Consider the following 25,000-nt stretch of genomic DNA (forward strand, 5'->3'; position numbering starts at 1 on the left):
TAGTCAAAGCACATAGAGATGTGGCGATGAAGGGACCTCATGTTTCATTTAATTTTCAGATTTCAACGATTCTCAAGGGTTTAGAACTTCTGAAGCTTGCATTGACAGTATGAATAAATAGGACTCAATTTGAGTGTGAGTAATTTGGGGAGCAGCCATCATGTTAAAAACAGAAACGGAAAGAGACGGGTGTATGAAGCACTGCGTTATCTTCAAAAACGAGGAACGATCTGTTACTGTACTAGCAAAGACAACCGAAACCGCAACAAGTATTGTGGTGACGCAAAGCAAGACAACCGAACTCTTCCTTCCGTCGGCTTGCAGTGAAGAGCTCCTTCACCCCGTGCCTCAGAACCAAAACGAGACAAATGCTTTTCGGTCACATTTTCACGGTATCGAAACAGATAATTCTGAGAAAATACTTGAGCCAAACGAGTATATCGATGAGGGCACATCCGTCTATGGAGAAGTCGAAGACAACAAAGCAAGGATAACTGGACAAGGACAAAGAAGAACATTCTTACTGTCGATCTGCGACGATGCTACAAAGGACAAAGACGAACGGGTACTGGAAGAAATGGAGTTCGCCGACCCTCCCAGTGACACACTGATTGACCAAACGACGCAGAGAATTCGAATGATGGACGACTTTATTTGTACATCTTTCCACAACAAAGAAAGTAATACGAGCAAGATGAGGGACCCAAACAGAACATCGGTGAATTACGTTGAACACTGCCGGGAAGGATTAGCAAAGCCAGACACGAATGTCGAGAAAACAGAAATGCGCAACCTGATGGATGGTCAGTTGTCAAGCATCAAAGACAGTTCCAGTGTTGGCTCACGTGAGTGCGGTCAAGACACAAAGTCACCGGTACAGAAAATTGATGAATGGATGCAAGCTGAAGGACCCTATGCAAGCGCAGGAGAGGCTGGCGATGAACTGAGCAACAACATCATATTCAGAGCACCTGTCAACAACGACACTGACACAGACACTGACGTAGACAGAACTGACATGAAGGTGACTGACTACGGACAAGGAAAAAAGGACAGTCAGACTGCAATTGATGAAGCTGGCAGTGCACCTCTATTCGTTAAAGATTGCCAGGGTCGTGCTGTTGAGAGCGGTCGAGCGAGCTATTGTGAAATATATCAGGGTGGCCTTGGTGATCAAAGCCGTGGTAGTCGTTATGAGCAAGTTCAGGGCACACATTTTGAAAAAGTGAAGCATGACAATGATAACCCGGTTCAAGATTACAGTGGTGACCCTGGCTTTGGTGACCAAGGTCAAAATGAGACTGGTGACAGAGATCAGGATAACAATAGTGACCAAGCTCAAACAACTAGATTTGATCAATGTCAGGGTGAAAATGGCGATCAAGGTCAGGCTGGCAAATGTGAGATTGGCAATGGCGACCAAGGTCAAGTTTCAATTCCAGGTCAAGGTGCCTGTAGTGACAAACATCAGGGTGACAGTGGTGACCCAGGTCAGGGTAACAGTGGTGAACAAGGTCAGGGTAACAGTGGCGACCAAGGTCAAGGTAACAGTGGTGACCAAGGTCATGGTGACAGTAGTGACCAAGGTCAAGATAACAGTGGTGACCAAGGTCAAGGTGACAGTGGTGACCAAGGTCAGGGTGACCGTGGTGACCAGGGTCAAGGTGACAGCAGTGACCAAGGTCAAGGTGACAGTGGTGACCAAGGTCAGGGTGACCGTGGTGACCAAGGTCAAGGTGACAGCGGTGACCAAGGTCAGGGTGACCGTGGTGACCAAGGTCAGGGTGACCGTGGTGACCATGGTCAAGGTGATAGTGGTGACCAAGATCAAGATGACAGTGGTGACCATGGTGAAGGTGATAGTGGTAACCAAGGTCAGGGTGACCGTGGTGACCATGGTCAAGATGACAGTGGTGACCAAGGTCAGGATGAGAGTGGCGATGAGCAATGTCAAATTGGCAATGGTGAACACAATGGGATTGGCAGTTCTAATCAAGGTCAGGCTAAGAATGTTGACCATGGCCAGAAAGGCAATGCTGACCAATGCCAGAATGAGCGTGTTGACCAAGGCCAGATTGAGCGTGTTGACCACGGCCAGAATGAGCGTGTTGACCAAGGTCAGAATGAGCGTGTTGACCACGGCCAGAATGAGCGTGTTCACCAAGGCCAGATAAGTAGTGTTAACCAAGGTCAGAATGAGCATGTTGACCAAGGCCAGAAAGGTAGTGTTGACCAAGGCCAGAAAGGTAGTGTTGACCAAGGTCAGAATGAGCGTGTTGACCAAGGTCAGAATGAGCGTGTTGAGCAAGGCCAAAATGAGCGTGTTGACCAAGGCAAGAATAAACGTGTTGACCAAGGTCAGAACGAGTGTGTTGACCAAGGCCAGAAAGGTAGTGTTGACCAAAGCCAGAAAGGTCGTGTTGACCACAGCCAGAATGAGCGTGTTGACCAAGGCCAGAATGAGCGTGTTGACTATGGCCAGAATGAGCGTGTTGACCCAGGCCAGAAAGGTAGTGTTGACCAAGGCAAGAAAGGTAGTGTTGACCACGGCCAGAATGAGCGTGTTGACCAAGGCCAGAAAGGTACTGATGGCCAAGGCCAGAATGAGCGTGTTGACCAAGGCAAGAAAGGTACTGTTGACCAAGGTCAAAATGAGCGTGTTGACCAAGGCCAGAACGAGTGTGTTGACCATGGCCAGAATGAGCGTGTTGACCAAGGCCAGAATGAGCGTGTTGACCAAGGCAAGAAAGGTAGTGTTGACCAAGGCAAGAAAGGTAGTGTTGTCCAAGGCCAGTATGAGCGTGTTGACCAAGGCCAGAAAGGTAGTGCTGACCAAGGCCAGAATGAGCGTGTTGACCCAGGCCAGAAAGATAGTGTTGAGCGTGTTGACCAAGACCAGAAAGGTACTGATGACCAAGGCCAGAATGAGCGTGTTGACCAAGGCAAGAAAGGTAGTGTTGACCAAGGTCAAAATGAGCGTGTTGACCAAGACCGGAAGGAGCGTGTTGACCATGGCCAGAATGAGCGTGTTGACCTAGGCCAGAAAGGTAGTGTTGACCAAGGAGAGAAAGGTAGTGTTGACCAAGGCAAGAAAGGTAGTGTTGTTCAAGGCCAGTATAAGCGTGTTGACCAAGGCCAAAAAGGTAGTGATGACCAGGGACAGAAAGTTAGTGTTGACCAAGGCCAGAATGAGCGTGTTGACCAAGGCCAGAATAAGCGTGTTGACCAAGGCCAGAATGGTAGTGTTGACCACGGCCAGAAAGGTAGTGTTGACCAAGGTCAGAATGAGCGTGTTGACCAAGGTCAGAACGAGTGTGTTGACCAAGGCCAGAAAGGTAGTGTTGACCAAGGCCCAAAAGCTAGTGCTGACCAAGGCCAGAAAGGTAGTGTTGACCAAGACCAGAAAAGTAGTGTTGACCAAGGCCAGAATGAACGTATTGACCAAGGCCAGAATGGTAGTGTTGACCAAGGCCAGAAAGGTCGTGTTGACCAAGGCCAGAATGACCGTGTTGACCAAGGTCAGAATAAGTGTGTTGACCAAGGCCAGAAAGGTAGTGTTGACCAAGGTCAGAATGAGCGTGTTGACCAAGGTCAGAATGAGCGTGTTGAGCAAGGCCAGAAAGGTAGTGTTGACCAAGGCCAGAATGGTAGTGTTGACCAAGGCCAGAATGAGCGTGTTGACCAAGGCCAGTATGAGCGTGTTGACCACGGCCAGAATGAGTGTGTTGACCAAGGCCAGAAAAATAGTGTTGTTCAAGGCCAGTATAAGCGTGTTGACCAAGGCCAGAAAAGTAGTGATGACCAAGGTCAGAATGAGCGTGTTGACCAAGGCCAGAAAGGTAGTGTTGACCAAAGCCAGAAAGGTAGTGTTGACCAAGGTCAGAATGAGCGTGTTGACCAAGGCCAGAAAGGTATTGTTGACCAAGGCCAGAATGAGCGTGTTGACCAAGGCTGGAATGAGCGTGTTGGCCAAGGCCAGAAAGGTAGTGTTGACCAAGGCCCGAATGAGCGTGTTGACCAAGGCCAGAATTGTAGCGTTGACCAAGGCCAAAATGAGCGTGTTGACCAAGGCAAGAATAAACGTGTTGACCAAGGTCAGAATAAACGTGTTGACCAAGGCCAGAAGGAGCGTGTTGACCACGGCCAGAATGAGCGTGTTGACCAAGGCCAGAAAGGTAGTGTTGACCAAGGCCAGAATGAGCGTGTTGACCAAGGTCAGAACGAGTGTAATGACCAAGGCCAGAAAGGTAGTGTTGACCAAGGCCAGAAGGAGCGTGTTGACTATGGCCAGAATGAGCGTGTTGACCAAGGCCAGAATGAGCGTGTTGACCAAGGTCAGAATAAACGTGTTGACCAAGGTCAGAATAAACGTGTTGACCAAGGCCAGAAGAAGGAGCGTGTTGACCATGGCCAGAATGAGCGTGGTGAACTAGATCAGATTGGCAATGTTGACCAAAGTCAGGGTAGTGCTACTGTTCGTGTGAGCCGAAAAAGCAATAATGGAAACATTTATAATGGCAACGTTTTTCAAGCCCCAGATAACAGAAAACAAAAAGAGGGTGATTGCAAAGACACCGAATTTAGTGGACAAGGCAGAGAAACTAAAGAAATTAACAAGAAAAATACACAAACAGAATGGGTCAGTAAGACCAAAGAGGGTGAGAACAACATAGTCAAAAATGATTCAGACAGCGATTCCAGACACGGTAGTGTTAGTAAAACACAGACAGATAAGAACAAATCAAAAATTGCAACAACAAGCCATGACCGAGATGACAATGGTTGCAATACCGGTAAGGATCCCAATAGCAATAGCAACAATAGTGAGGGCAATAAACACAAGAACTTACAGGATAAGAAGAGTGGAAGTCAAAATAAGAAAACGAAGCATGATAAGGACAGCAAAACAGTTGAAACCAGAAATAACAAGAATAATCACCAGAAAAGCAAAAATGAAGCACAGAAAAAAGGTACAGAAGACAATGAAAATGTAAAAACCAGTGAACAAGATAACATTATTAAACACAAAAGATCTGTTCTGGACAACAGTGAAAAAGGTCTAAACCCTGCAAAAATGTCTTGTGAAAGCAGGACCGCGGAAACAGGACAGAACAGAGATGCTGCAGAAAACCGAGAAAACCTTGTTAGACAACGCAATGCTTCAAGACCACCTCTCAACACGGACCCAGGCCAGCCTGATACAAGTCATGCAGTCTCTGCCACAGAATGCCAGGGTAAACAACCATCAGAAGACCAAACCACACGCGGTCGTGATAAAACCGAAAATGCAAGCACTGGCGGTAGTGGAAGTAGAGGTATCAGAGGAAAACGGAACAATGGGTTTGATAGCGATGGTAAAGTTCCTGATGTTAGTGTGAACCGGGTTAGGGTTTCTGACGTCGGTCAGACCTGTGGCTTGAACGCCGGACAGTGTAGCGGTGACGGAAGAGGTTCTAATGGCTTACAGCTAGACGAGAAGGTTGACAGCATCGAAGACAGACATGACAGCACTGCGTTCAGTAGACAAGATAAGCAGACAAATGACGAACGGGAAGACATCAATGACAGAGACAAAATGACCAATACCGAACAACCGACAGGCGCCTCTGATTTGAAAGAGTCTGTGGCCAAAGCATTGACCAGCAAGAAGAGTACCCAAGTGGCTGGCACAATGGGGAATACCTGCAACAATGGAAGCGGTGCAGCTGGCATTAGAGAGGGAACACACGGTATTGAACAGGGAGCACACAGCGTCAAAACGAGCAGCAGAAAAATTAAGGGACCCACCACACTCTCTTCTACCACGAGCAGACCCGCACACTTGACATACGACGATGATTCCAACGAAGAATCTCAGCACTGTCATCGAACCACTGACCAACGATTTGCTGGTCGTGTCCTTCGTGAACATGGCGGGATAGCCGCAAACATGAATCTGCCGGAAAGCGACCTTGTCCATGAGCCGCCGGCCTTTATTAATAGGAGCTACCAACCCAACGAAGCGCTGAACAGAGATGGGAGGAACGAAGAACCACAAGGTAATTTTGTGTGATGACACTTTCAGATTTAGATAAGCAAATCAGAGTAGTGTCATATATTGAAATGTGAATAAGGAAAAGAAAATACTCGTGCATGCACGTCAAGGCAGATACAGACCTCCGACATCAAGAGCAGAACAAGTTCGTTTACAGAGTAGCTTGATGTGTAGGTTATTTATGGTAAGATTGCACTGCACTGTGTAGTCGGTGTTGCAATTGCAAACCCTGTAATGTCGATACTTTTCCCACCAGGTTTTTGTCAGCAAACCAAACACGAATGGATGCACGAAGAAGAAGATAAGCGAAATATACCACCAAGGAACATCAATGAACCTTGTTATCAACAACGCTTCTTCCCACCTGATGAGGTAAGAAGGATACTGTACATAAACAACATTTGTGTAGTCATTGTGCACAGGTATAAACAAACAAACAAACAAACAAACAAACAAACAATCTAACTAACATACAAAAAAAAAATTCAAACACACAAAAGAAGGTATAGTCACTGAACAATCAAACAACAATCAAATAAACGAACGAACGAACGAACGAACGAACGAACGAACGAACGAACGAACGAACGAACGAACGAACGAATAAAAACATTACAAAAAAACAAAACAGACAGACAAACAACCAACCAACCAAATAAACAAACAAATAAACAAACAAACAAACAAACACAAGACGGCATAGTCACAGAACTGTTATGGCGATACTCAAAAACAACATACTGCTTTTTATTCTTCCTCTCTAGCTCTGTCTTTGATATGTATTTCCGATTGTTGATATTGAAGCCTTTCAAATATCAACACTATTGAAACTTTTTCAGGCTTATGGAAAAAACTCGAACCATACACAACAAGAAGGTAAGCTGTTGCTCGCCATGAGAAATACAAATGTCAAACATGTATTAAGGAGAGATGCTTTTCCCTAGATGACAAATGAGATAATAACACTCGCTCTTGTGCACGTGGCAAACAAACTTTTATGTAAGAGACATTCCATGATGGTCAAACAGAAGCGACTTTTCCCAAAGCGAAAAACCTAAAGAAAGTCTTTAGAAGGAGCACGTACATATGCGAACAAAATCAATCAAAGGCAGGGTGCAACAAAGAAGAATGTTTGGAGGGGGTGGGCGGGGGATGGTGGGGGGGGGGGGGGGGGGCGGAGGGGCACACAGGACTTATACACTTAAATGTGGCCTGTTTGACCTATTCATAACTTGTTTGATTAAAAGGCAGGATCTCCATGACAATACACAAGGCGTTGTATGACAACATTTAATGGAGTATTTTTACAGGCCACCATGAAAGCGCCACACAGGAAGCCGTAGTGGTGCAGGTCCCCACACAACTGCAGACACATCAGCGACATGCGGAAGATGTAAGCAGTGTGAGTGTGTGAATGTGTGCGTGTGTGTGATAGTGTGTGTGTGACAGTGTGTGTGTGTGTGTGTGTGTGTATGTGTGTGTGTGTGTGTGTGTGTGTGTGTGTGTGTGTGTTATAGTGTGTGTGATAGTGTGTATGTATGTGTGTGTGTGAGAGAGAGAGAGAGAGAGAGAGAGAGAGAGAGAGAGAGAGAGAGAGAGAGAGAGAGAGAGAGAGAGAGAGAGAGAGAGAGAGAGAGAGAGAGGCGGACGGACAAACAGCGAGAGACATAGACTATACAGACCGACCGACAGACAGACAGACAGACAGACAGACAGACAGACGTGTCAGTTTATTTCTGAAAGAGTAGAAAGCAATTTCTGCTGCAATTATGTAATACTGTTACAGGTAGCTGAACTGCCGCTGTCAGTGCAATGTGAAGGTAAAGTCCGGTTTGAAAGAAAGACAACTTTGAAGTATTACATGCACACTTCACACAGTTGCAAATGGTCTACTATCTGAAACGAACCGTTGGGCAAAGAAAAGAGTTAGATTAGTCAAAACAAAAAACATGGTATGCACTCCAAACTGATCGTTAAGATGATGTTGATTCATCTCTACGTAAATAACGCAGTAGAATGTAAATAGCAAGGGTAAAAGCAAGAAAGTATTGAAATTAGGCCAAGGGGGAAAAGGCATCGAAAAAAGCGAGCGAAATAGACAGTAAGAACACAATGAATGTTTTTTTTCTTACTGACTTTGGGGCTCATTGTCAGAAAAGTGTTAACTCTGATTTGAGGTGAATGAATAGAATATTTTTAAACTAGAAATGAGTAAGACTTGCTTTGTGAAGACAATATGCATATTCACATGTTCTGTTGCACTACCGCAGACAGTTACGCTGGCTGCTTACCTGAGACAAACAACGACCACGACATCGAAGTCTTTAGCAGACAGAACTACACACGTCTGCAACAACGAGCGCCCGTAAGCAAGAAACTACACCACTTGCAATGCTGCCCTTCGCTCTCTTGCTTATATTTCACTGTCCTGAGAGTTTTAAAAAGATAGAGATCTCTGCCTGCAAAGTTTCTGGAATAACGTAAAACACGAATCAAACGACATACCTCCCCCTAGAAACGTGAATGGAACATTCCTTTCCTTCACCCTTTCACTGCCAGATGTAATAACACAAAATCGGGTCACCAGTTATAATTATTTAGTCATGAGAATGAGGTATCCTACTAAGCCATTGTGTGTCAGCAGTGACGCAGCATTTCTGGAAAATTCCTGAACAGAGAAGACGGTTTTACCCGTCCTAAGGCGCTGCGGATGCACAGGCACAGGACGGGTATACCCGTCTTAAGGCAGTCAAGGGGTTTTAACCACCAAAGATACGTCCAGGCTATTCATTAGCTGGGGCGAGCATCATTCCACATGGACACTTACCAGACATCTTCAGCAGAGCTGCTTTACGTGCAGAGTGCTAGTCTTTTGCTAGACTGACAAATGTGTTAATCGGCGAACGTAATGCAGTGAGCTTCTCTTTATCGTTGTGTTGGGTGGATTCTTGTAAACGGTTTTTATTTTACATGTATATTGTGATTTTGGGTGCTTGCATGACTGGGGATAGTGTCCGTGTACACATTTTAGGTTTTCGTGTCAAATACATGACAACACTCTATTGCGCACAGCGCACACATAAACCTGGTATGTTATTGTGTTTTACGAGACGATCGAGTTCTTAACGACGGACTAGAGCAAAGGATACTGAACAAAATGCAACTCCCCCGGCCTCCCCCCAACAACCCTCCACACCCCCAACTCCTCACCACCACTTCCTCAAAACACACTAAAAAAAACCTCCACGTAAATGACAAAACAAGCAACAACCACAAACCAACAAGAATCGAGATAAATTCTATCTCTCTTTTTGTGTGTGAAAATGTTGAGCAAAGGGTTTCAGCACCCAAGTTTGTTGAAATTACACTTAAAATTTCTCAAAGTTACAGAAAAATGTGCAGAGGGGTACGGGGCTGTCAGCAAACAAATCTGTTCATTCTTTTTCAATGGGGCAAAAGACCTGATCTGATGTGTACAATGGGGAACCAAACGTAGTGCTACGTATATATACGATTTTTGTACTGTGAATGTTTTATAACTAGTACTGCGCTAGATGTGGTGCAGAAAACTGACAAACACAAATATTGTTTTGTTCTTCATCATCATCCGAAAGTCTCTTTAAGGTAAGTGCAGCATCAGCAGTTATGACGTGAATGCTGTTTTCCTTTTTCTTTCTAGCGCTTAGACCAGCAAATCAGTGATTCGAGGATTGTTCTTTGGAACCGCTTAGGCATGCAAGTGCCTATGTTGTTCTCTCAAATAGAAAAACTAAGAAAGCCTTTTCTACATATAGTGTGCAACCTGCCCTTGAAAAAAGTAGTCCACTTGTCCTTGTCATGAAATAATTCAGCACTGACGCGTGAACTAAATCCGTAATTTACAGATTTAGACAAGGATGGGAAAAATAGTTGCCAACTACCACAGATACACTTGGCACTTGAGGCCACTTTCTCTCACAAGCCAGATCAACCAGACTACGAGGCGAATTGAGACGAAATGGAAATGCCCTGTTGACTAATACTTGCGTGCGTGCGCGTGTGTGTGTGTGTGAGAGTGTGTGTGTGTGTGTGTTTGTGTGGTGTGTGTGCACCCTGGTGTGTGTGTGTGTGTGTGTGGTGTGTGTGTGGTGTGTGTGTGTGTGTGTGTGTGGTGTATGTGTGTGTGTGGTATGTGTGTGTATGTGGTGTGTGTGTGTGTGTGTGTGTGTGTGTGTGTGTGTGTGTGTGTGCGTGCGTGCGTGTCTGTTTTAAAGTTTTATACACGTCTTGAAAGTTGTTTGAAAATACAATATCTCTCCCTCTCTCTCTCTCTTTCATTCTCTTTGTCTCTCCTTCTCTCTCTCTGTCCCCTCTCTCTTGCTCTCTTTGTCTCTTTTGGAGCCGCTCTCACATACTGTTTAATTTCAATAATGACTGATCTCAGAGCGCATTGGTACCATTGCAGGCTGCAACGTTGACGTTCAGAAGGGAACAAGTGTGTTTGGTCGACCAGGATACTAACGAATCTGGTAAGTGTGTGTGTGTGTGTGTGTGTGTGCGCGTGTGCGCGCGCGCGTGTGTGTGTGTGTGTGTGTGTGTGTGTGTGTGTGTGTGTGTGTGTGTGGTCTTATTGCTTAAATAATTCTGTACAAAACAACTATATTGTTCTGTTCAATATGGTTCGATCTGCACAATACTATTTTATACAATGAGGTTCTGAACAATATGTTGCTGTACAAAATATTTCTGTACACTATGATTCTGTTCAAAAAGATTCTGTAATATGATTCAGTACATATGATTCAGTACAATATGATTCCTCTGTTTGACAGGGCTCCTCTCGGTGTTTGCTGACCTTGAGGCGGAAAATGAGCGGCTGATGGGGAGATTTTCATGTCTACTCTGCCGCGAAAACGAATTCGACGTGGTCCTGATGCCATGCGAGCATGTCTTGTGCTTTCGGTGTTCATTCGGGATTGACCTCTGCACCATTTGCAGTCGTCAAATCACAGGAAAATACAGAGTTCAGTTTTCCCTATAAATCCTGTGGGCGTTTAGAGGTGAACTGTTTTTGGCTGCATTTTCTTTGAGAAAAAGCACCACATCTTTGAGACATTGTTCTTATCTGATTTAATTATTTCTTGGCGACATGCTAGGAACTGTTGGTAATTATATTTTGAACGCTCTGTGGCTTTTTACTTGAAATTAACTGTCAGATAAATGGCAACCTGTGTGTGTGTTGTTGTTGTTGTTATTGATAAATGGCAACCTGTGTGTTGTTGTTGTTGTTATTGTTGTTGTTGTTGATTTATGTGTGTACACGAGAATAATTACGTGATTTCATTGGCATAACTATGGGAATAATGTTTCTTCACGACCTCTTCTGATATATATGCGAATTTAACACCAAGTTTATATTCGTGCTGTCCATCGATACACTGACTTTAATCTTCACTGTGGACATTCGGTCTGTCTGCGAAAGTGTAGATTTGTGTCGAAGTTGACGGATGCACAACCACTCCTGGTCAAAAGTAATATTGTGACATGCTTTTTCTACATTTAACATGAATGTAACCGTATGGGTGCGTTTACTTTGAAACTGTACCATCACTTGATTAATTAAGGCCCCCCCAAAAATAGGTCTGTTTACGGTAACATAGGCCCAAAAAATAGGGTCCGTAGGTCGGGATTTTTTTTTCCCCCCCAAAAAACCCATATTTTTTACGTTATTTTGCAAACAAAAACAAGATTTTTTTTTCCCCAAATGCCAAAAAAAAAAGTCTAGGGTCGCGCGAAAAAAATAGGGTCGGTAAACAGACTATTTTTTTGGGGGGGCCTAACAAGGACAAATCTGCTTAGTTGGTCTTGGGTTGTCTTCGTTGACTACCTTCGCAATAAAGCGGCCATACGTTTGTTCACGGAGTAATCTTAACAAGGATATGAGCCGGTTTAATATTTGCATTTTCGTTTCAATAACACAGTCAAACCAGCTGATTCATTGCATACACATTTATACAGCTTGCCCAAAATGTTGACTATCGTTGTGTTATACACCATTATTTGTACATAATATTTGACCAGTATTGTCTAGGGAGTCTTGTTCTTGTAATTCGTAATTCTTGTAACCAGCCTTGATCCAAATATGAATATTAAGAACATACAAAGTTTTATATATTAGTCCGTTTTTAATTGCATAAATCGTGGGACCTACTGTTTCACAGAAATCAAGGAGACACTGAGTATGGGTAACTGAAAACAAAAAACAAAACTATATATCGTTTGAGATTCTGTTTTGTTTTATTATATCTATTTCATTTTATTTTATTTACGTTTTTTGTAAGATGTGGCTATATAACAGCCGTTGTCAGTGATTAGTTAACACAAAGATCCAGGTTGTTTGTACCACTTTGAGTGATCGTAATATTTTTATTGTATACTTTCTCATACAGACGTGAAGTGGATAACAAGCATCCCTCTTGGCATGGAAACTGTTTTTTGTTTTTTTTGCTGTCCGCTTTAATGTTGTACAAGTGTTATTTAGCTGTACATAGGATGTTGCTTTACTGTCAAAATAATAACATACATTTTTAAAAACTGATTTTAAGTTGCTGTATGTATTTTGATTAGTGGATAGATGTAGTTAACATTTCTCGGTATGTACATAATTATATTACTTCATTCGAATGGTTATATTTCCTTTTCATTCATATCTTTTTGACTTGATTCCGACTTTCGTTTTGGGTTGCTTCTGTTTGCATTTGGAACATGTATTTGAATCATGAACTATATTTTGATTTTCTGGATATTATGTAATTTGAAAGAAATATGTGGCCGTATAACTGTCGTTGCTAAATAGTAGTTTACACAAACATGTAGGTTTATTGTGGCACTTCATGTGATTTTTTGATTTTTTTCTAATTGTATCATTTAGCATGTTATATAATTATAATACTTGCTCCCAAAGAGATGAAGGGGCTGGAAAACAAGCAACCCTCTTGTCCCAGGAATTATTTTCTTTTGTTGGCGTTTTCGTCTTGATATTGTATGTGAGCTTTTTGCTCTAAATAGGGTTCTGTTTTAAAAAAACCAAAGTGGCTATCTACATTTGTGCTGACTGTTTCATGGTTTGCCTTTTTATTCAGAGTTGTGTTTAGTTTTAATTCTAGTTTTCTTTGACATATATGTATCTTTCTTTTGAACCTGTTTGGGTCGAACAGATAAAAAGATAGGTACAACAAAGAAGATACTCTTCTTGACATTTTTACTTACTGCGCCCTCTTGGTATTATTTCCGGTGACACAGACAAACGAGTAATAAGCATTTGGTGGTGCATATATGATAAAGTTAAATTGCAGAAGCACGTACAATATGGTTTCTCATTTCGAGATGAATGTTTTTGTGATTTTTTCACAAACAAATTTGCAACTGTTTGTTATACTGTACACAATATACTACGTCTTGTATACATACGTATTATGCATGATATATATCATGTAGTAGTTTACTTCGTATTATGATATTGTTAATATATTTTATATTGTGTATATTTTTGCTCATGTAGACTGACAGATGTGTGTATATTTCATCAATGTAGACCTACTAATTTTGTTCATATGATCCTGCAACAAGATCGGATGCTGCTTCGCTTGTTTCACATAAAGTTGGTTAATTTGTGATCAGTATGTTCATGTCGTGCCCATTTACATCGTTTTGACTTGATTCTTACACTTATTTTGGAGTATTCCTGTCTGAATTTAGGATATGAATTAGAACTGTGAATTCTTTCTTGATTTCCATCATAGGTACAGGATGTATTGCATGGTTTTGGTATTTTCTAGTTGTCTGAAATAGCACAAGCATGTGTACCGTGTGTATGTAGTGGGTATATTGACAGGCTCTTTGAGTAACAAAAAGAAAGCGCTGCTATAATTCAATATTATATAATGAAAATGTCAATTCATATTTGACATTTGTCTCCAGTAATTGCTGTGTTGTTTTGAGTAGTTAGGTTTCCCGTGAAAGTGTAAATATAGACTACTTTGGGTACACAGTTACATTGCAAATTTGAGTTTTAAAAATCAATGCTAAGCAAGATGAAATCAAGTTTTCACTTTTTTATAATTGGAATGATTGTTTATAGGCTGATTTTGGATTAATAGTACAAGTGTATTTTCATTGGTGTTTTTCTTTCCTTCATTGTTTTTGTTTTTGATTAAGTGTCATTCATAAGTGTGTGTGTGTGTGTGTGTGTGTGTGTGTGTGCGTGTGCGTGCGTGTGTGTGTGTGTGTGTGTGTGCGTGTGTGTGTGTGTGTGTGTGTGTGTGTGTGTGTGTGTGTGTGTGTGTGTGTGTGTTCAAGTTGTTCAATGACGATTGTACATTCATTTTTGTGAGTTGTGTATCTATCTGCATGGTATTGTCCATTAGTGGCGAATGTATTGTTACAAGTTTATTGTTACGTTAATATGCCAGGTTTAATGCAGTGATTATGTTGCAGTTTGTTTCACTTGCACCGCAGAAGCGACAGATATCAAAATCTTAATCTGCTAGCTGCATTATGAAAGTTTAGCGATTTTCTGAAGAAAAAAAAACCAAGCAGCAGGTTCCATTGTGAATTTAAACACACACATGCGTGCCTATAACACTTCCTGATGCTCTCCCTTTGCACGTTAATGAATCTATGCAAACTACACAATCTGCTGTTTACGATTGTGTTAGAAAGCAAGCAGAGAGCTAGTAAAGACACACAAAATATTACGCCAAGACATAAAATGGAACACTACGTTTCTTACTTGTCTTTCCATTCAGCAGCTGAGAGCTTTTTTTGTTGATAAAAATGTCAGTCAGTCAGTCAGTCATATAGTAGCACTGAGTATGATGCTTTGTGTAAACTAGAGTCAATGAATTTCTTTGCAGTGTAACAGTTTTCTTGTACTGAATAGTACTGACACGATTTGCTTCTGGTTCCTGATCAACTAGTGGTAAGGCGTCCGCCCCGTGATCGGGAGGTCGTGGGTTCGAACCCCGGCCTGGTCATACCTAAGACTTAAAAATTGGCAATCTAGTGGCTGCTCCGCCTGGCGTCTGGCATTATGGGGTTAGTGCTAGGACTGGTTGGTCCGGTGTCAGAATAATGTGACTGGGTGAGACATGAAGCCTGTGCTGCGACTTCTGTCTTGTGTGTGGCGCACGTTATATGTCAAAGCAGCACCGCCCTGATATGGCCCTTCGTGGTCGGCTGGGCGTTAAACAAACAAACAAACAAAAAGACAGATAATGGCAGTTGTGTGTCAATCACGGTTCAGAAAATAAGTCTTAATCTTCTTTATGATCATAATCACAACACACACACACACACACACACACACATTCACACACACACACACACGCACGCAATAACAAAGACACGCACGCACACACATTAGAAAACACACACCGACACACAGAGAGATATACGCGATCACACACACATACACGCACACACAAGAAAGTAATGTCAAATTTATGGGCTCTGGGGGGTTACCAACGACTTCGACGTGTCTGTGTTGATATATCTTCTCTACGCACAGTTTACGAAAAGCGAAACTACAACCGAGTACGGTTGTACTAGAACGAAACTACAACCGAGTACGGTTGTACTAGAACAAGTCAGTGCAGGACTGACATTGCGTTGCGATTTGCCGTGTTTACGTCCTTAAAGTGACTCATGTAAACGTCCTGTAACCCGACTAATATCCGCACTCCGCGCTGTTAACAAAAATCGAAACTACGTGACCTAGTACGGATGTACTTTACAGTCATCTCAGTGATTTAAAAATATATCCATTATTTTTAAAACAGTGGTATTATCATAGACACTTTGTTGTAATTAGATGCATTATATAAGTCCTGTGACTCGGCTGATATTCGCACAACGAGTGAGAAACAGCCGTTAAGCCGGCCAGACGCAAGGATCTGCCTAGACTTCATTGAATACATTGGATGTGTTCAGGGCAGTGCAGGCGTTCTCATGCATGGTCCGCGCGGTTGATGGACTGAGAAAAAAGCAACCGTACCAACATCAACAACTACAGTATGACCACTGGTGTAAATTTGCTATTCATGTAAACGCTTGACATTTTCTTGATGATTGCTATGCTACAGCGATGCCTAGTCATGCATGACCGCAGCATGTTCTGAGAGGCACTCGGCGATTATCACTGGCTTTGAAAAAAAAGGGTAAACGTTCCATTTTTGTCCTCATGTCTTGACATGCAAAGAAAATTTACGCCAGTGTTCATGCTGTAATGAATTCGAAACTTTGGTGACTTGGTCATCCTGAGAAGTGGAAAACTACTTTCGGAGGTCCCTGCCAAACTGAAGTTAGACTCGACCTCATTTACATGATATGCACACGTGTGGAACGATGGTTAACCTTCGCCGGCACTCGTTATCGACTACACACGGACGCACTCGTGGGTCCGTGCGGACCCAGAAGGGTGCTTGATTGCAAATATCTCCTAAACGAGTTGGAATTCTTTAATGAGCTTTTAGAAATGCCTCAGACACCTAAAAAGCTATCATCTCCTAAAAGCTCATTAAATTTCAGTGATAATTAATTAATTATACACGGTATTTGGAACAATTAAAATATTATGGGTCTGCATGGCCCCACGAGTGCCACGGAAGGGTTAGCACAATTTTCCTTCTTTGAGAAGTATGGGTCCGCACGGACCCACGAGTGCCTCGGAAGGGTATACACGCTTTTCCTTCTTTGAGAAGTATGGGTCTGCACGGCCCCACGAATGCCTCGGAAGGGTATACACGCTTTTCCTTCTTTGAAAAGTATGGGTCCGCACGTCCCCACGAATGCTTCCGTGTGTAGTCTAAATTTGACCATTAATTAATTAATTAATTATCACTGAAATTTAATGAGCTTTTAGGAGATGATAGCTTGTTGGGTGTCTGAGGCATTTCTAAAAGCTCATTAAAAAATTCCAACTCGTTTAAGAGATATTTGCAATCAAACACCCTTCTGGGTCCGCACGGACCCACGAGTGCCGGCGAAGGTTAACTTTTGTAAATGCAACAATTTTTTATAAACACTAAAGAAATGTTAGTCCTTTTTGTTATTCCTCATACTTCATTCTTTCTCGTTCCTTCCTCACGCTATCCAGTTTCAACTACAAGTGTACGCAGATCGGATAGAATTCTCTTTTGAATCCGAATGCACACTGAAGTATTGATGAATCAGTTCAGAGACATCCTGCTTGCTGCCGCGCGGGCAGAGAAAATGTTCCCTCTTTATCTTCACCGCGCTGGCAGCAAAACCCGTCACGCGGAGGTGTTTTCAGACAGACCAGACACAGGTTGTCGCGGAGGTGGAATGACAATTGTAATTCAATTAAAGTGGGTTTACAATGAAACAACTTCTGGGCCGGGTAGCTCAGATTACCGGTGTTCAGTTCTCGATGAACACTGGACATCTACTTGAACACCTGCTGACGAGGCGGATTGATGCACGCTCAACGAGTCTCTGTTAGCCGTAAGGGTCATTTGCAAGTAGTAAAGAACTAATGTCAGAAAACACCGATATTTCGACGGGCGCAGTGGCCTGGTGGATAAGACATCGGCCGCGGCCGGGATTTGAACTCACGACCTTCCGATTAGGAGGCCGATGTCATCAATACTTCAGTGTGCATTCGGATTTCAAAAGAGAATCCTCTCCGATCTGCGTACACTTGTAGTTGAAACTGAATAGCGTGAGGAAGGAACGAGAAAGAATGAAGTATGAGGAATAACAAAAAGGACTAACAATTTCTTTAGTGTTTTCTAAAAATTGTTGCATTTACAGATTTTCGCATTTGATACAACTGAAGTCAACAAAAAGTACCCCAACTAAAAATGTCAATCTTGTTCAAAAAGTGAACAAAAGTGAAAAAGTCTTGTCCGGTTGTATGTCCCGGAGCTTCGTAGATAGACTTATACGTTTTCAGAAATGCATGATAAATAACGCGCACTTTTGTCGTGAGGACAGTTTGAGTAAGCATGTGCGTGTGCTGACAAAGCGCGAACGTAACCATGAGCGTAACCATGAGCGTAAGCCAAGTGCATTATTCATACGATAATTGTACATAAAAATAGTTCCGTTTACTCGACCGTGGATCCGAGTTCTTTTTCGAGTCACCGCTTAAAATATCTTCGGACTGTTGCATACTGGGCTGATACGAGAGCCAGCGTTTTGCAAGCTTAACTAAGCTACACGTGGACATAAACCATCACACGTGACCTTACCATTATGCCTAGGGGTGATTTGTGACTCTTTTCTCTTCAGCTCATAAAGGTACAGTTTTCGTTTAACTTTATATATAATTATTTGAAGGTATTGAACACTGGAACTAGGGACGGTCTTGACAAAATAATTAGCCACAGGCACGCAACTGAGGGTAAACGGCGGAATAAGCGAAAAGTGATTATCTGCTTTAGAACCTCCTTCTTGAGACCAAATAACCCCCCCCCCCCCCCGAGAAAATGATGTAGAGGGAGTCTTAAAATGGAGGTAAAGTAGCAGAGGCGAACAGAATGTCTGACTGATAAAACGACCGTAAGATCGAGTCTTGAAGGGGGAGGGGGTGTCTTTAAAGGGAGTAACAGTCTATACAACACATCCATGGTATGGGCTGCGTGTGTGTTAACGTAAATAACTACACGTTTTTTGCACAGGCTTTTTGCATATGTAGAATAAGGTACAAATCTTAGTTTTAGCCAGTGTTAGCCTGTGTGAGCAATAAGAAAGCGTCTGGAGACAACGACATACTATTTGAATTGATTTTGATTTTATCTTTATTGCTGTAAGTAAGGCAACAAAAACAAAAACAAAAAGAAATGAAAACACAGACACACACGTACGGTATACACAAACAGGCAGACAGGCAGATAGTCATAGTCATACAGACAGACCTACCGACACACAGACAGATACACACACACACACACACACACACACACACACACACACAACCCCCCTTAGGGGGAAGAATTTACCCGATGCTCCCCAGCATGTCGTAAGAGGCGACTAACGGATTCTGTTTCTCCTTTTACCCTTGTTAAGTGTTTCTTGTATAGAATATAGTCAATTTGTGTAAAGATTTTAGTCAAGCAGTATGTAAGAAATGTACTGGAAACTTGCATTCTCCCAGTAAGGTAATATATTGTACTACGTTGCAAGCCCCTGGAGCAAATTTTTCATTAGTGCTTTTGGGAACAAGAAACAATTGACAAGTGGCTCTATCCCATCTTCCCCCTTTCCCCGTCGCGATATAACCTTCGTGGTTGAAAACGACGTTAAACACCAAATAAAGAAAGAACACACACACACACACACACACACACACACACACACACACACACACACACACACACACACACCCCACACACACACACACCCGACCTTGTTCTCATTCCTGTGGCAACAAACAATACTATGATTTGTGTCAGTAGGACAAACTGCCGCTAGGGAAACCTCATACCGCGACACTTTTATTGTCCCAACCTCAAGTGTTTTCTTCCGCTTGTACATTAGGTTGAACTACCCTGCTATGTAGGTCAGACGATATAATTGTACTATTATATGGAAACTCAAAGTCAATTAAGCGATTGGACCCACTACCTTTCTTGGCCAGACGTTAATAAATTTTCGGTATCCCTGATTATGGAGAGATGATCTTTCAAATAGCCTACTGTTTGATTGCAACTTTGTCTTGTATATATTCACTTATTTGGTTGACTGATGCTTGCACATGTATAAGGTTAGCCTATATCTTGGTTTGTACAATATTGTATTCACATTCATAGTACTATTGTGTGAGTGAGTGTGTGTGTGTGAGTGTGTGTGTGTGTGTGTGTGTGTGTGTGTGTGTGTGTGTGTTTAAATGCACAGACTTCGGACACTGCGGTCGCTTCCTGTTTTGTCTTGAACAGTTTCAAGGACCGGTATAGCGACAACAACAATTTCAACAACCACAACAACAATTAACCAGAAATGACAGTCAATATTGAGAATTTACCATTTCATATTGAATGTATATAAATAACCTACAGTTTGTGCAATAAAATGACCGCTTTTTATCCGACGCACGCTGTTGAATACATTAGCAAAACTGAAACGGAGTAGCTTCTTGCTATTTTAGTATTGCTTACTTAAAAAGATAACACAACATTATATAGTGTGACTTAAACAAAATTGGCACAATGCGATTTTGAATATTTGTGGTCAGTATAAAGAATCTTTATTTTGATTTGAACAAGATTGAATACTCTTGCTTTTATTGAGGCAAACTTTTCCACACAACCGAAAGAGTCATGTCCGAAGTTAAGTTCGTCTACTATCCAATTTTGTAACAGGAAACGCCCCGCGCCCTTCAGAGAAACATGAAACAGAAGACGTTGAGAAAGAAAACCTTCATGGTCTCTCACTGTGCTATTCGCCAAAGTATTTATTTACGTCAGTACACTCATAAAAACAAGTTATGCAGTCAAGCGTAAAAAAACAACCCCAACAACGGTTACCAACAACAATCTAAAATATCCATGGACTGCCAAGGTGATCAGTATTTCTCAGCAAACTTTGATGTCAGCGTATAGCTTGACGCTTCTAATAGCATGTAGTTGTTGAGCCGCTTCGCGAAGCTTAAAACACAAGTCATGTTGATGCAAATCGTCGTACTATATAGAATGAGTAGGTCCATGTCTTTAAACTTGCTGAGATCACAACATATTATATGATATTAGTTTACCTTCATTCCCGATGTTTTCGTGACGTTTGTTTTCTTCTACTGAAAAACATACTCTTCAGACCAATCAGTTGGCAGTTTGGTAATCCAATAGTCACTTTGAAACAATCCTCAGTTACCTTGCAGGGTTAGAACTGATTATGATGTAAACCAGCAAGACTCGATGAAGCTGTTACAATTCAAAATACGCGGTGGTATAGTCTCTTTCTGGAAAAAAGGCGGGCCCTGAGAAACGGGTTTATTTTCAGGAATGACAGGCTTCGCAGTAACTCACAGGCACACAATCTCCCTTTAACAAACATGGTATAATATTGACCTCATTCACGTGTCGACTTTATGCTTGTGTGACTTTGCGAAACTCAAGCTCTGTGACCATGCTTGCCGTGTTCCCTTTCAAATCGACTGAGGTGTCGACCTTGGAGCTCGCTATGAGCGTTTAAAGGCACAGTCCTTCTCCCCTCCCCGAATGAAAACAACAACAACAACACCAACAACACCAACAACAACAACAACAACAACAACAACAACAACAACAACAACAACAACAACAACGATCTGCCTAGGATTTACCATAACAGTGGGTTTTTTTTAAAATGTGAGATACTTTGATGAATAGATTTCAAAGAATCAATCAGTCAATCAATGAGGCTTATATCGCGCATATTCCGTGGGTACAGTTCTAGGCGCTCTGCAGTGATGCCGTGTGAGATGAAATTTTATACGGCCAGTAGATTGCAGCCATTTCGGCGCATATTTACCTTTCACGGCCTATTATTCCAAGTCACACGGGTATACGTAGACAATTATTAACTGTGCCTAAGCAATTTTGCCAGGAAAGACCCTTTTGTCAATCGTGGGATCTTTAACGTGCACACCCAATGTAGTGTACACGGGGGGAGGGTTCGGACACCGAAGAGAGTCTGCACACAAAGTTGACTCTGAAATAAATTTCCGCCGAACCTGGGATCGAACTCACGCTGACAGCGGCCAACTGAATACAAATCCAGCGCGCTACCGACTGAGCTACATCCCCGCCCACTAGTGTCCGTTTAGAAATCAATGGATACAAAACTCACGATGCAATAATATACATTCCAATAAACGAGTTCTTTCGGGTTCTCATGCAGCAAACGCGAAACACCAACTGCTCTAAATATTACAATGAAATATTAACGTTACTTTTCAAAGCAGTACTTGGTACATTTCACCGGGAAAATTAATAAGAAGTATATCTTCGGAAGGATGAATGTTCAACGCTTGGCCATGATCATGGCGAGCAAAAGCACACGAGTCATGCTTACACAACTGTTGATAACATCAAAAGTCAATAGTCTGTCTAGTTTAGTGGACACACACACACACACAGACACACACACACACACACACACATACAAAACACACACACTCTGATACACATACGCACACACAATTACGCGCTCACGCTCGCACACACACACACACACACACACACACACACACACACACACACACACACACACACACACACACACTGACACACACACACACACACACCACGTATCACCACCACCACCACCACCACCACCTCCACCACCACCACCAAGCACTACAACTACAGTTACAAGAACCACTTCAGCAAGAAAAGTAACTGTTATGTGGAGTGCTGAGCACAAGTTCCCTCGAGTTGTCTTTCTTGGTTTCTCCTGACTTTCCACTCCCATGGTATTCAAACATTTCACTAGTCAGTTTAAAAAATCAAACTATAATGTCCTGTATTTGTTGTTGTTGTAGGTTCCAGGCGTTTCCACAGATATAACGACAATCGTCCTTCGTTCTAAACAGTAGACACCATGTCCGACATAGTGAAAAACACGGATACTCCCATCATATCAGATTCTATGCAGAACAGAATAGGCTTTCAGACATCAAAGGAGGAGGAGGCCGATATCATCATCCCTCGACCTTTGTGCACGGAAGAAGAAAAAGACCGGGACCGAAAGAACGATCATTGTGTCAGAGGCCGCGGAATATGCGCAAGCGACTGTATAAGGCCAGAGCAGATGCAACATGAACTTCAGAACGTTCTTGGAGAAAGTTCGTCATATCATAAGTCGTCTGATTGTGAAGGCCACACAAGTTCAGACATAAACATGTTGTTTGAAACCAATGTGGAAAACGTCAACAACAATGCCGCCAAGTTACTTCAAATCGTCTGCATAGGAGATCTCAGCGAAGACATGCATTCTAACAAACCAGACAACGAAGATAAGGGAGACAGCTCAGATGCGGAACTCGATTCTGGCCTCGACGGTAGCGGAAGCGACCCGTCCATCGCTGGCGATCCTAACCAAGATCCCGTGGTCAATCTTCACCACAGGGAGGACGGATGTTGTCGAGATGAGGGGGGAGGCAAATCAAACGAAACTGATGGTTCTGGGCACGACGGAGGCTCTTCCAGCAGTGGCAACTCCGAACAAAATGGCGGAGGAGAGAATAGTCAATCTGGCGGTAGAGATGAAGGATCTCAAGGGGGTGCGTCTGGTGGGTCTGATGGGGGTGGAGGAGGAGGCGGAGCAGGAGGAGGCGGTGGAGGAGGGGCAGGAGGAGGAGGAGGGGCAGGAGGAGGAGGAGGAGGAGGAGGAGGAAGAGGAGACGATCATCCCGATCGCAGAATTGAGGAAAAATGCAACCCAAGAAAGAAAAAGAAGAAAACAGGTCAGAAAAAGCACGCCGACCAACACGGCGAGTCAAGCGACGACGAAGCATGCTTGCAGAGTTCTCCCACAGGAAGGCTTGTGCACAACCAACCCGATACAAGTGATTCTGTGTCTGGACTGTCGGAAGACCGTCCTCAGTCTGCTCCTTCGCCTGACTCAAGCAACACGTGTTCCGTGAATGGTAAGACATTTAAACTAACCATTGCGTAGATGTTTTTACACTTATGGAACTTTGATTTAACACGCAATTAGGTTTGGCTTTAAAGATACCTGCATAAACTAATTATTTAACCGGCGTAACAAAAACAAACACGATAAAAACAAACTCCCTCGCCTCCCCCTCCCCACACAAAAATACCCCACAAATTCACGAACCTCCCGCCAAAACACACACACACACACACCACACAAATACACACACACACACACACACACACACACTCACACACACACACAGTATATCCTCTGGTATTTGTACTTCTTGTTGCTTTCAGATGGTGTGGTGAGCGGCGTTTTGTGGACACACGAATCTGCTCACTCTACTTCTGTACCAAGAGGCAATGATGACCTGCAGCTGCCAGCATCGCTTCTTCCCGTGCAACCCACACAGGAAACGGTAATAAAGAACACTCTACCAGGGTTTGAAATGGTGCAAAATGGTGTGTTTTACAGTGTGTGAAGACAAACCTATCGGAGTGATGAAGGAAAGCAAATGGGCCTGACCCCGTCATACACACCCACACCTCTCCCCCCCCCCCGGGAAATTGTCAAAACTTGAGAAAAAAATTTTGAACTAAATCTATGTAATCTGGTGTATTCTTGGCATAGCTTTGAGTGAAACAGTTGTAATTGTAACAAGTTTTGTTCATTTCGGGAGGAAGAAGACAAGCTTTCAGGAGAAAGAAAACGGCCTTTTATTGAAGAAAATACCGCCTCCTCAAATGGGGAGGATGTTAAGCCCTTTAGGTCTATGTAGATCAAGCTTTGAATGTTTGTCTCTATCTACTAACCTGACCCTGTGATTACAAAAAAAAAGTACTTAAGCAGCTTGCTTGTATCTGTCCTTCCGCGTATTTGTCTCCTTGCACACTTATGTATGATTCAAATTCAACGTCTAAAGTTTTGTTTCCGTTCTTTCAGATGCGGATCCCGATTCAGTGCACAGAAAACAGTAAGTCCCATTTCGTACACTTGCCAGGGAACATTAGATAATGACGGTCGAAAGGTTTCACTCGAATGGAAATGTGTCTATTTCTTTCCACAGATGCGGTCTCTGTTTAGCCGCCAGCCAGCCGAGAAGAATTCGATCCATTTAAACATGACACTCCTTGGGAGAATCTGCAAACCATAAAGTGACGGAAATTAGTCCCGAAATGTAACGTCGTTGTGGGTAAGGATTTAACATAAACAATGAACGCAGTCCAGCAGACATCCTGAACAGGCGATCAAAATTGGCTAGCCGGAGGAAGTGACCGTTTGTCAAATACCTCTGGAAACCTCCCGCATTTCTGGTACAAAAAC

At 42.8% G+C, this 25,000-nt stretch overlaps 2 protein-coding genes across 2 annotated transcripts in view; both read left to right on the forward strand.

Annotated features, from left to right (window-relative positions):
- LOC138960946 (fap1 adhesin-like) overlaps window positions 1–14,188 on the forward strand; it is a 15,481-nt gene extending 1,293 nt beyond the window's left edge. Inside the window, exons 2-9 of the mRNA XM_070332575.1 lie at window positions 60–6,038; window positions 6,291–6,406; window positions 6,874–6,910; window positions 7,345–7,427; window positions 7,821–7,854; window positions 8,305–8,399; window positions 10,479–10,542; window positions 10,846–14,188. Of these exons, the coding sequence (XP_070188676.1) occupies window positions 161–6,038; window positions 6,291–6,406; window positions 6,874–6,910; window positions 7,345–7,427; window positions 7,821–7,854; window positions 8,305–8,399; window positions 10,479–10,542; window positions 10,846–11,054 (6,516 nt within the window). The 5' untranslated portion in view covers window positions 60–160 and the 3' untranslated portion in view covers window positions 11,055–14,188. The remainder of the gene's footprint in view (window positions 1–59; window positions 6,039–6,290; window positions 6,407–6,873; window positions 6,911–7,344; window positions 7,428–7,820; window positions 7,855–8,304; window positions 8,400–10,478; window positions 10,543–10,845) is intronic.
- The window catches only part of LOC138962701 (uncharacterized), a 223,453-nt gene that overhangs the window by 193,859 nt on the left and 4,594 nt on the right, over window positions 1–25,000 (forward strand). The gene's annotated exons all lie outside the window — the stretch shown is intronic.

Source organism: Littorina saxatilis, linkage group LG3 (genome assembly GCF_037325665.1).
Source record: "Littorina saxatilis isolate snail1 linkage group LG3, US_GU_Lsax_2.0, whole genome shotgun sequence".
Classification (NCBI taxonomy): Eukaryota; Metazoa; Mollusca; class Gastropoda; order Littorinimorpha; family Littorinidae; genus Littorina; species Littorina saxatilis.